General features: G+C 39.0%; 1 protein-coding gene across 1 annotated transcript in view; it reads left to right on the plus strand.

The window, feature by feature from the left end:
• si:dkey-106n21.1 (solute carrier family 23 member 2) overlaps window positions 1-13,851 on the plus strand; it is a 50,090-nt gene that overhangs the window by 32,418 nt on the left and 3,821 nt on the right. The window contains exons 9-11 of the mRNA XM_053427673.1: window positions 3,313-3,566; window positions 6,345-6,509; window positions 10,035-10,143. Of these exons, the coding sequence (XP_053283648.1) occupies window positions 3,313-3,566; window positions 6,345-6,509; window positions 10,035-10,143 (528 nt within the window). The remainder of the gene's footprint in view (window positions 1-3,312; window positions 3,567-6,344; window positions 6,510-10,034; window positions 10,144-13,851) is intronic.

The raw sequence follows: 13,851 nt of genomic DNA on the forward strand, positions 1-13,851 counted from the left end.
ATTTGAGGAGGGTTTCATGGATTTGAATGATATGGACACGTGTCATTATTTTCATGTCTGACTTGATGCATTCTGTGTGGCCACACATGTTTCTGCATGTCTTCGAAAGGTTATAATCAGGATCAAGAATATCTGCATTATAAACCCGCTGACATCAATACGCTTTAAGGATACTATTAAGTTCAACGTTTGACACCTGCACCAGTGGATGCCTGTTTTCAAGTACACACTAGTGCTGTTTTCTTAACAGCTTAAGGGGGAATAGTTTGTGCAGTGGCATGCATAAAAAAGATTAAAACCAAGGCAAAAACGTCATCATGTCTATATTACACAATATATTTGTAAATTACGACATCCTTCAACAAATATATTTTTAGACGAAACCATAAATATTACTACATAGGACAGGATAAGGTCTATAGATTACACAATATTCACAGTGAAGTGCCTGGGGATATTATCATACTTCATTTTGAATAGGAATATCTTTGGGAGGAAAGGACGACGACTTTGTGTCTTGATGAAAGGAACAGCAATGGGTGGGGATGAGTGCTGCTTTTACGAGTGCCTATTGGGTTTTAAATGTAACTTAGCAATATTATCATTTATTATGTTTTGGGATGGGTATTCAAGTACTTGGAAAGTTTTTTGCACTTTACAAAGACGGAAGTGTATATGTCAAAAAAGATGAGATGTAAAAAGTTACTTATGAATTCTGATTCTGCAGTATTGGTTTGTTTAAAAACAATAAAACCCATGTTTCATTTTGATTGTTGATTGTATTAGAACCTACAACTGCTTTCACTACTGCTCATAGCTCCACCAGTGGCCAACAGCCCCATTCAATTTAAATAATATAAATAAAATTAAATTAAATAAATAAATAAAATAAAACTGCAGATACTGAAGCTGTCCCCTGAAATGAAAATGCATTTATTTAGATTGTGCTCAAAGTCATATGTGAATCTCAGAGACATGAGGAATCAAACTCATTTTAATCAAACATGTTTGTGCAGAGTTAATGGTTTGTCAGGAAAAGTAATACTAGGAAAAGTGTTTAGACTTGTGCAGGGTCTGTGCTAGGTAAAACAGTAACCTCTGTCACACATTCAACTGTTGAGTAACTAACAAAATAAATACACTTCATCAGAAATCTGTCCAACATTTTTGTAGATCTGTTGATGTATGTCAGTGTTAATTTTGGCAGCTATTTTTGATTTAGTCTTAGTCTTAGTCTTTTGACGAAAATGCATATTAGTTTTAGTCACATTTAGTCATTTTTATCCTTCTTAGTTTTAGTCTAGTTTTAGTCGACGAAAACGAATTACATTTTAGTCTAGTTTTAGTCACATGTAGTAGCCACATTAAACTCCTTTTCTTCTCTTCTCAGGCCCAGGGACCCTGTATTGTGTCTACAACTGCATAATAGTCTAGCTTGCAGTACTAAGGTTGTCCATTAGATATCCCTACCAGCATAGGTCTATAGCAGGGGTCGGCAGCCTTTACTTTCAAAAGAGTAATTTTACCCACTCTTCCCCCAAATAAAATTTGTCTGGAGCCGCAAAACATATTTGATAACAAAGCTAATAAAGTTTAATATAAAGTTATACTATACTAAACTATAGTTTGTTGCATTTAAGAAATTATAGAACGACAATAAAGAAAACTATTGACATTTTATTGCTATTTGTACCTGTTACAACAAAGGAAAACACAGAACACTTATGAAGAGAAGAAAATACACAGGCAAGTGTGACCTACTTTGAAATAAATTAAACACAGAACTTTGTAGGGTTATTTGAATAAGAAGTACCCTATTTTGAAATAAATAAAAACATATACATATAAACATATACTCGGCATTTTAATTGATGATCGACTTTCTTTTAAACCACATGTAGCAAATCTGGAAAAAATATTAAGAGTGAAACTGGGATTCTTCTTCCGTCACAAATCTTGTTTTTCTTTTTTTACCAGAAAAAAGTTGATTGCTACCACTTTCCTCCCTGTACTTGATAACAGTGATCTCTTGTATATGAATGCCCCAGATAACTGTCTGCGCTCTCTAGACACTGTATATCATGGTGCCTTAAGGTTTGTCACTGGTTGTAAAGCCCTCACTCACCGCTGCATCTTATATGCTCGAGTTGAGTGGCCATCTCTGGCAGCACGCCGCCTTATACATTGGCATATTTTTATTTATAAAGCTATCTTGGGTCTGCTCCCCCACTACTTATGTAAGTACATCTTTAAATCCCAGAGCAATTACTGCTTACGTTCAAATGAGCTTTATTTATTAGTTATGCCCAAAGTAAACACTGAATTTGGTAAGCACTGTTTTAAGTTCGCTGCACCTGATGCTTGGAATGCACTGCAAAAAACTCTTAAGTTAAAGGAGCTCATAAACCTTGAAACTTTGAAGACTCGTGTGAGAGAAATTGGAGCGGCTTCATACCGCACTTGTTCTTGTTTTGGTGGGAATCCGGAGCTTTAGTCCTGTTGCCTTATCTTAAGGAAACAGGGAACTTATCTTATTTGATCTGTGTTATGTGATTTTTGTGTGTCTTGTGACTGTTGACATTTTTTGTATGCTGCTGTCTTGGCCAGGCTTCCCTTGGAAAATAGGTCATTGTATCTCAACGGGACCGACCTGGTTAAATAAAGGCAAATAAAATAAAATAAATAAAAATAAATATAGCTGCAGCCTAATAGCTTAAAAATACATATTTAGTTTTAAATGTGAAAACAAAAAGTGAGAGCAGGTCAGACTGGAGGCGGAAAGAGAAACTGAAGCTCAGTACAAACCACCTGCAGCTTCTGCTCTGATCAAGAAGCTGCTGCGCTGATCTCTGATCAGCTGAGACCAGAGAAACTCGGTGTTTTCACTGTTTCCACTATTAAGAAGGAGCTTCACATGGACGAGCTCAGATCTTGTGTCTCTGAGCGAGTGAGCGGGCGGGGGACGGAGCCTCGGGACCGGTGCGCTATCTGGGGCGCACACACACACACACACACACACACACACACACACTCACTCGCCCGCTCCTGATACATCATGACGGCCTGATACGATGATGTTTAAATAAATTATTGTGACTTAGTCAACCACCAACATTTTCGTCTCGTCTCGTCAACGAAAGTTAAAACAGATTTAGTCATAGTTTTTATTTTCAAAGAATCGTTTTCATTACGTCTTTGTCTCGTCTTCGTCATGGAAAAAAGATTGTTAACGAATATTTTTCGTCATCGTTTTCGTCAACGAAATTAACACTGATGTATGTAAAGTAAAGTTTTCCAATTCTGTACCCACAGGTCAATGGGGTATGCCAACAGTAAGTGTGTCTTCAGTGCTGGGTATGATGGCAGGCGTCTTGGCATCTACCATGGAATCTATTGGTGACTACTACGCTTGCGCTCGCTTGTCCGGTGCCCCTCCACCACCTACTCACGCTATTAACCGAGGTATTGCTGTAGAGGGCATCGGCTGCATCCTGGCTGCACTTTGGGGAACTGGAAACGGCACCACCTCCTATAGCCAGAACATCGCTGCACTAGGCATTACCAAGGTAGAACTCATGTTAATCTCATATCGTATTTAAGGTCTCTTTGAAGCTGAAAACAATTGATATTTTTGTCCACTTAGGGGGAAGGAGAATTCTGTGGAACTGTGGTGTTGATATACAATTTACAACAGTTGACTATGTCTACATCAAATCAACAGTAACATTTAATTGGACCAGATAACAGCTTGCTTTCTCTGGAATTGAGTGTAAGCAGGTAGCGTGCAATGGTTTTATCAGATCAGTATTTTGGAAAACAGGTTCCAGCGCATGGGTCTGATGAAAACAGAAAGATTGAACCATAACATAAATAGTAGGATAATGTTTATCCTGCATGGGTTTGTCTTCATGAACATCACCTTTCCCAGTGCTTACAGCAATTTTTTTTGTAGATACTGTTTTAATCATTGACTGTTTTTTTCCCAGCAGATTGATTTGGAAACATTCTGGCAGTAAGCCTTGGAGGCATATATCTTTCTGGCAGTCCACTAGCCCACCAGGATTTGTCCTGGAATGCCCAACTTTGTCTTGAATCTGCAGTTGTCTTGATGTTCACAGAAGCTCATTTATATTGTCAGCATATGCTTTTCATTCTTTCAATGGCATGACTGCTTTATAGTCTGTTGAAAAACACTTGTCTCATCATGCCTCAGTCAGTGAAGCACAAAAATGTCTGAGTAATGGTAACTGCCCTTTGGCACTTCCCCTTGGAAGAATTCCTACTTCTGCTTTAGTGGTTGTTCATTTAAATGAAAAGTCAAGTGTACCCCGCCGGGGTGGGGAACATCCAGCAACTGAATCATATAGGGCCCCCTTGAGATTTTGACTGTCAGATCATAGTAAACACCTACATAGCAGTTGTCACAAGTCGTGACTGCCAAGAAAAGCAAATTATATGCACAATGTTATGTGTTGTAATAGAAAATGACTATAATTATTTCACTGATATGCAAGACAGTGTGCATGCAACTAAACTAAACGAGTAACAAAGAATAATGCTCTTGAATAAAGTTACCACTCTTCAACAGAGTTTAGGTGTCCAACAAGCAACTTTAACTAGACTGCATTTTGACAGGGACAATGTTACACAGGCAAGATTTTCCTTCAGCAAGCTGATAGCTTAAAAGATATGTTGCACCCAGGAAGAGAAGCTGAGGTTCTGTACGGCTATTCTGATAATATTAATAAATAATTGTAACTAACCAAACCCCAAGAAATAGCCCGATAGTCCCCACTGCTAGGCGGAGATCCAGAAGGAATAATGCTGACTCCTTACAAACGTATGACTGTTATGCTCACTAAACATTCAAGTAATATGAGGATTTCAATCAACATCGCATTTTTCATATCTACTAATGAAAACTAGTATTTGGCAAGTGTTATACAGCAAAAACTAAAACTGTGAAAGTGTAGCTAGACCACACATCTACTTCAGCAAACCTGTACGCCAGCCACATAGGCAGACAATATGCTTTAAGTACACTGGACTTAACATCATTAAATATCAGGTCTATGATTACTATACTTATCAGGATTTTAGGTTTTTAACTGAAACTGTATTAAACAACATCAAGGAAATGAGGTGTGGTGGCCACTTTATTCCACTGCAAACTGTTGACATAAGGAATTTTTGGCTTTTCTGAATATGTTGCACCTAAGTTGAGATCCTTCCGTCTACATGTCCATAATAGAAAATAATTAGCTAAACTACTGTTTGCCATGTTTATTGATTTTAGCCCATCTTGAATTGCTTTAGACTTAGTTTCAACAAACAATATAGGGTAATATTTTAGACCTACAGTAATTATTTACCAAGGTCTGAACATGTCTGATGTTATGGTGAAAGCTCTTAACACAGACTTTTTAAATCCACACCTGCTCTGCCAACAAGGTCTTTCAATTGACTGTAGTTCGACAGCTGCCATTGAGCAGGTGAAGATCAAAAGTTGCCGCGGGCCTCTACAAACAACTTGGCACATTGTTATGCCCAAAATTACAAGTTAAGTTACATTTGATGAAAGTGGGGTCTTAAAAAGCATCGCATTTCTCTGCCTTTTATCTTACGCTTCCTCTACAGTACAGTTTACCAAATTCACCAAAGACCTGTGTTAACTAATTCCACCTTGTGGAAACTTTCAAATAGCAAACACACATTTTCCTTGATCCGATATATTTGAGGAAAAAAACAACATGGCTTTTGACAGTTTAGATTATACTTTAAACTGCAAGAATTTTAACCACCTGATCAGAGCAGCTATCCAAACTGGAAGAAGGTCCTGACACCTCCAGTCCAAATGTGAGACTTCTACTGTATCTTAAGGAATTCTCCCAACAGTGTTGGTGACAAAAACGACATTTGGATGAAAGTACACCAGTGACCATATGCGTCACATAAAAGTGAATATGGATAAAATGTCTTGTAATCTCCTGGCGAACACTAATACTGCTGACAGACGGACTTTGTATTCATTTAATTGATGTATCAGTTTGATATACACAAGCCCATTTAAAATGACAGCCTGTCTTTGAGTAAAAACAGATTCCACTTTAGGTAAAAGCCAAAGTATGTGGTGAAAGGTTTATGGACTCGTTTATGCAATTATTTTGCGAAAACGTTTTCTTTGTTGCCAATTGTCTATGTCTAAATCACAGGGATCACAAACATGATAGTTTGCCATTCAGAGCTTTTTTGCCCATGCATCAACCTGATGAAAAATAGATAAAGCAGACCTGGCAAAAATGATTAAATTAAACCATCTTATCCCTGTGCTCTTTTTATGCCAGGTTGGCAGCAGACTTGTTCTCCAGACGACTGGTATTCTCATGATCATCCTGGGAATCTTTGGGAAGTTTGGAGCAGTTTTTATCACCATCCCAGATCCGGTCATTGGAGGCATGTTCCTTGTAATGTTTGGAATGATTGCAGCTGTGGGGATATCCAACCTTCAGGTAAATGCATCTCAATTCTTATACATATTCAATACATTATATCCTATTTTTTCACAGTATCATATTTAATTTGGCAGACCCTTCTAAAGCACCTGCTCCATGGAGTAATAAGACAGCTGCTCCACGTAAAATCAAGACCCTGTGACACAAAACATAACTAGCCGAAAAGGTCAATCAATCAAATTTGATATGTATAGCCAATATTCACAAATCACAATTTGTCTCACAGGGTTTTAACAAGGTGCAACATCCTCTGCCCTTAAGCCTCAACAAGTGTGAGGAAAAACATAAAACCACAGAGAGCTACATCTGAGGGATCCCTCTGCCAGGACGGAGAGAAGTGCAATAGATGACATTTTTAATGGACAACATCAGCAAAATATCAGGATTTACAACATTTATTAAAAGAAACACTTCTAACCTAATGGAAAGTATATTAATTGAAGAGTTATTGTCAGTAATGGTATGTTTGTGAGTAGGCATATTGTATATTATATCCAGATGCCACCTTGATCATGATCCACCTCCACTATCCACTATCAGCTGCCAACACAATCCACGATCCGCCATCACGATCTCTGATTTGCGATCTACCATCACAATGCAAGATGTGGCCCCAGCTGCAGGCCTGGATTGGGAAACGATTAGGCACAAGGACTCCGGGGAAGAAGTAAAGTCAGTCACATGTATTGATGAGGTATTAAAGTGAGAAAGAGGTAGAAGCTGGGAAGAGAAGCACCATGCGTCATGTGTCCCCTGACATTCTAGACCTATAGCAGCATAAGAGCAAGTCCAAGACAAGGCTGGACCGGCTCTAGCCATAAGCTTTATCGAAAAGGAAGGTTTTAAGCCTACTCTTAAACGTGCAGATGGAGTCTGCCTTCTGAGCTGAAAGTGTGAGAAATTCCACAGGAGAGGAGCTGAAAACACTGGCTCCTACTCTATATTTACATAAGGTCCTATCAGCTCTTTGAGGTATAATGGCGCCATATTATTAAGGGCCTTGAAGGTGAGGAGGAGATTTTTAAATTCTATTCTAGATTTAGACGGAAGCCAGTTTAGTGAAGCTAACACAGGAGAAATATGGTCTCTTTACCCGGTTCCTGTCAGGACACGTGCTGCAGCATTTTGGACAAGCTGCAGAGTCTTTCAAGACTTCCTGCTGGAGCCTGATAAGGAATTACAATCTTCAAGTCTGGATGTAACAAAAGGCATGGACAAATTTTTCTGCATCCTTTTGAGACAGGACATGTCAGATTTTTGAGATTTTACTCAAGTGAAACAAGGATGTCCTAGAAATTTGTCTTAAGATAGATAGATAGATAGATAGATAGATAGATAGATAGATAGATAGATAGATAGATACTTTATTAATCCCGTGGGAAATTAAGGTCATCCAGTAGCTTTTACACTTATACACCTCATCGACATACATACATAAATCACATAAACATGGGGAGAACATATTACATATACAGGAATGGGTCTGACCCTATGGTACAGAATGCAATGATTGTGTCATTGTGTTATTGTGCTGCTGGAGTGGATAGTGCAAAAAATATATATATATATAACAACAACAACAAAAAAAAAAAAATATATAAGTATATAAGAATATGTAGGTGGTAAAGTCTGTGCATGGGGCTAGTATAGCCAGTAAAGGGATGGGCAGTGGGTTGGTATATAATGAGATGAGATGAGAAGAGTAGAGAAGAGAAGGGGAGGGCAGTCTGAGGTAGACTCATGCAGGGAAGATCATTCATGCATTTACAGCTATATGCATATAAATGCAGATATATTCAAAAGTCGATAGCCATGGTCAATGTGTTTGGTCTCTTTAGCTCTCCACACATACCATTTACCTTCAGGCAACCAAAGACTGCTCAAACGTGTAGTGGAAAAATAACTAAGTGTTGACCTATTTTGTAGTTGAAAAGTAAGTATTTTCATACCTGTCTAATTACCTTTATGACCTTTTTGTCACCTAATTACTCTCCAAAGACGTGAATTTATGTTTGTTTTATCTCCAAAGGAAACATATGTCAATCAGTTTTCTGTGTTTTGATTCCTCTCTCAAGCTGCACCTACAGAACCAGTCTTAACTGGCTCAGACAAACAGCCTTAGTTTTCCTATATAATATCCTTGCATTTGACTGTACTGCATCTTCACTTTGAGATCATTGTGTTGATCCTTTCTACAGAAAGCCTCTATTAAAATACACAAAGACAAATTTGGTGTTCCAGCCTCTTGTATTTCCAGATTTCCATCACAAACCTAATTGGTCAAACTAGAGACAGAAACCAGAAGGCTTCCAGCCCCCAAAACCATGTGCCTCCCAAACAGCTTCTACATATTCACATGTAGAATAACTTTATAGAGATTACACTGGCACTGAACCTGTGACCTAACATACAAGATAAAACTGATAATTCCTATATGGATCAGTTAATGAAAATAAACTTTATTGGGGTAGGGTTAGGGTTAGAGCGCGTCTCAAATTAATCTGTAAATTCATTAAAAGAACAAAGCAAAATGACAAACTGAAGTATCAAGAGTACTCAGCAGTGAACTCTACACAATTAAAAGCTGCATGTTAGACTTTAAATACCATACCATTACTCTAACTGCCTATCTTTTTAGCAGGCCAGTTCATTCCCCTTAAGAGTCCCTGTCCGTGATACATCTGTGGGTGGGGATATACTTTAAGTGTTAGTGTGGATGGGAAACAGTCCAAGCAACACGATTAGCTTGGGTCAACTGTAACCCTCTTTACTGGTACGGCATGTTTCAATGTGATCAATGCAGGATGTGTTGGGATGTATTAAGAGCTGTTGCCAATTAAAACCAACCACAACGTATTTCTCTGAAATTATTCTCTTTAGTAGATTAGATACAATTTCCTGTTCACAAAACGACATTACTACCATCATATTTGATCATACATAGAGTAAGCGTGCCAGTATATAATTTATTACTATATTAATGTCAAAGCATCAAGCCTCCAAAAACGTTTTTCCTCGACAGACACAAAGGTCATCAAAGCACAAATCAGAAAAGATTATTTGATGAAGACATAAAATATTGCCCCCCAAAAGAAGTGACACTTGTTATCTCTTTACAGATCCACAACTATGTCAACCCCCCACCTTAATTTTGCAGGATTATGGTCATTCAGTGTAATGGTCCTGGAAATGTCTTCTCCAGCGGAATGAACACAGCACATTCATATACTCCCATTCTGGCCTGTGCTGACCTCTCATGACTGAATACATGTGAATCTTCCACCAAAATAAAATTCAGGCCTTTTTTCGGGAATTCAAGATTATTTCTAATCACATTTTAGTCAAATTTGGTAGCCAGCTGACACAGACCAACAAAATAATGGTTTCCATCTGAGAGTCAGTTAACCAATTGAAATAAATTTGTATCATAGTCTCTCTCTCTCTCTCTCTCTCTCTCTCTCTCTCTCTCTCTCTCTCTCTCTCTCTCTCTCTCTCTCTCTCTCTCTCTCTCTCTCTCCCCAGTATGTGGACCTGAATTCATCCCGTAACCTCCTCATCCTCGGCTTCTCTACCTTCAGTGGACTTGTTTTACCCACCTGGTTTCACTCCAATCCTGGCATCATTGACACAGGTTATTTTCCCACTCACACACAAACACACACCCACCCACACACACACTTGTCTCTCTTTGTGAGGACACTCATTGACATAATGCATTCCCTGGCACCTTACCCTAACCTCACTGACTCAGTCCATTAAAGGTTAATCATATTATAATTTATATTTTAAAATACTATATCTACCAAGTGTTATTGCAAAGATGTAGTGGAGTAATGGAGTCATGAGCAGTGAATGAAGCTGTACTCTACTGTGTGTATTCTGATCCAATCTCTGGTGTTTGCTTTGGTATCCGATCTGAATGGATGCATGTGCATGTTGGTGCATGAGTGTCCTTCCTGTTGGCAAGAGGTAAGCTGGGGAAGTGGCATTTCATTTTGTGTGAGATGCTGGTGCTCTCCTGCGAATCTCTGAATCAGCTCCTAGTGCAGCTTCAGGGTTCTGTGGACTGAGTCATGCAGCAGCTTGCTACTTGCTGAGGCTGAATAACTGCAGGTCACTTTTACAGTTTTGAAAGACAGCCGCAACCAGCTACACCACAGACTACGAAAACAGCCCATTCCAAACAGCCATGTTAGAACAGGCAACAATTCCACACATAATTACTTTCATTTCCACCATACACAGATTTGTTTATTTTGACAGAAAGATGCGCAGATTAACTTCCCAGCAACAGCAGCTCACTAAAGGAGCACCGGGTTGTTTCAACCATATGGCCAAGAATTCATACTATAGTTTTATATTTTTTTATATAACGTCACCAGAACCACTAGAAAGGCAAATGACTGAGGGCAACACACACCACTAAGAAAGGAAGTGCACCAAAACACCCACACTTAGTTTTAATATACACTGTTGGCCCACACACAGTGTTGACGTGGGTTAACTTGTCAAAAGACTTATTTCCCAGCATTGATAGGCATCAACTCATACTAAAAGCAGCAGATTTATCACATTTTCTCACTCGGATCAGCACCTCCAAGTTACTGCACCTCAATTACCTTTTCATCTGTACCCACATCACAGCCACACGTGTCAATACCATGAGTCAGATGAATCTAAAGATGACTAAATAAAACCACAATCACAATCTGTAAACACACATTCACATGTGTATGTTTTTCAACTTAAGTCTGGCGTTCTCGATTTTTTGTTATTATAAAACAAATATAGACTCCAAAAACAATGCCAAAAATGGGATATATCTAGGTTAATCCCTATCGCAGGAATGACAGCAAGAGGGAGGCTGTGTGCTGCAACTGCTCCTCTTACAGATTACACTTGAAAAGATGGCAGTGGTTCTGCCAGCCTAAGCTCCTGAGGTCAATGTGTTCCGAAATCCCAGAGGCCCATATGGCAAACACTTGGTTACCTTTAGTCTTTAGCCTAGATTTTAAAGTTGCAGGGAGAGCCTTGTTTAATTGTCTTACCTGAGCCTGAGCCCTGATAAAAAAAAAATGTTGTGTCTTTTTGCTGAGTCACACAAGTTCTTGTGATTATTTGTGAATTAAATTTGTAATGTGGCATCTCTTGAAAAAGTTTCACGTTCAAAAGAAAATAAGCGTGCACAGAGTTCACAGTGGGAAAAATGTGTGCTCCAGTGAACTCAAATGGCAGCGGTTGAGGTAAAAAGCATTTTTCACTGCATTTCATAACTGGCTAGTCAGGTAGGAAGAAGGAAGTTAGAGGCCAAAATCCAAGTCCAATACTGGAAATCTCCCATTTAAATCAAGTAAATATGCAAACAAAAACATATGCGTAACAGGTAGAACTCAATATAGATAAACCATGAAATAGTATTTTAACAAATTAATTCAGACCATGTGAAGCTTCTGCAAACACGAATCTGATTGATCAGAGATCTTAGAAACAGTCAGAGATCAATCACAGGCCATCAGCTGATGATTCCTTGCTTTTGATGATGCATTGATCGGCCTAGCAGCATCGCTGTGGCCACCGGCTGTGAAGTGCAATCAAAAGAGCAATTCTCAAGATTAAACAGCTCGTCCCTGCAAACATAAGACCTTGATCCCATGAGTCATGTGATGCGAGTGTCTCCCAGGAAAGTTCTAATCCAGAGTTCAACACTGGGCATAAAGGCTTGTCTGGTTTCTCAGGTCTAGGCTGCTTACCTCCCAATCCTCTTGGCTAGCCCCCATGTCACTAACTGTAATCTGCCTGGCTGAGATAAAATACTCTTGCTCCTGATTCTTTCCACAGCTTCAACACTGAGCTCATAGCTGCTCACAAGACGGAGCGTGTCAGTACTGCTTGTAAACAAACGGCTGCTCACCCAGACATCTTTAGATGTACAGATTGCGAGACTTAAAATCAACTCAGCAGGTGCCTTGAACTTTTGACTGATACCTCTCTAGGCTGGAAGTGTGTGTGTGTGTGTGTGTGTGTGTGTGTGTGTGTGTGTGTGTGTGTGTGTGTGTGTGTGTGCGTGTGATATGGGATGGGTTCCTTGAACAAGAGTGTGTTCAGAGGCAAACTACGTCAGTACTGTTTTCGATTCTTGATTCAATTCAATACAACTTCATTAAGAAGTTTATTACCTAAGGGGCATTATGAAATCAGGACATGCAGGCATTCACATATTCAATAGAGCTTTGTATTCACCCATGTGCTAGTGGCAACACATGCCACATGAAAGGCCTGACTGAGGAAACTGGAGTGCCACAGTTGTCCAGTGATTACTGAGAATGCTCCTCAGCCACCAAACAACCTTTAGAAGGCCAAATATTTGGACTCCCCGTGAGTGCCTCGGCTTAATGCTCTCCATTATCAGAGCTGCTTAACACCGACAGATCTGCCATTTGACCTATGAGGGAGGGCAGTTGAAACTACCTTTCAAGTCTTCTCAGGGTATGGTACCCCTATTTATTTAGTGTCATTCACTTGTCTCAGAAATAGTGTATCATAAATATGGTTAACCTAACTTTAAGAAAAGAAAAGATAACCTACGGCAAATCAAGAAGCTGAACAAGCTGTAAAAGATAACATGCATATATATGAATATATGCATGACAGACCTAGATTATGTTTAAGCACACATTGGTTTAAGTTAAAGGATAAATTCAGATAAGAAAAAAGATTGTTCACTTTTATGTTATTACTGCCTACAACAGCACAATGAAGACCAATATGATGATTAATATTAATTATTGTGATTGCCCAGTTACTCTGCAGGCAGTACACTCTCATGTGTATCTGAATGACAAGTTCACAGAGAGGGCAGGTGTTGCTTCAGGTTTTGCCTGCCTGCTGAGGACAGTTAAAGCATTTCTGCAATGACCAAATGGCACAAGACACTAAGGTCTTTTATACTATCTTTTATAATGTAGCATAGCTTTCCATCAGACACTGGACCTGATTCACTAATATGTGTGCAGAAATATTGGGGTGCAATAACTGAGGCACTGAATGCTGTGTCCCTTGAGGCTCTGATGGTGGCACAAGTTAAAAAGAAAGGGTTTGGCATCAAAGTTGGCTGCAGCAATTATCGGACAGTCATCATTAGGTGAAGTTTGTTCAAGGGTTGAGGGAGAAAGTGATGATGTCCACCAAGAACCGCCACCCAGACGTAATTTATTTCACAATGGTTAAGATGATATTTGCAATTTCTTGTGTCTTTTGTAAATAACGAGTGCAATTCAATCAGAGCAAAATTGTATAGAAATTATAACGGCATTGCTGCTTTCAACAGTTAATTGGGCTA

This window comes from Pleuronectes platessa, chromosome 7, assembly GCF_947347685.1.
Source record: "Pleuronectes platessa chromosome 7, fPlePla1.1, whole genome shotgun sequence".
Classification (NCBI taxonomy): domain Eukaryota; kingdom Metazoa; phylum Chordata; class Actinopteri; order Pleuronectiformes; family Pleuronectidae; genus Pleuronectes; species Pleuronectes platessa.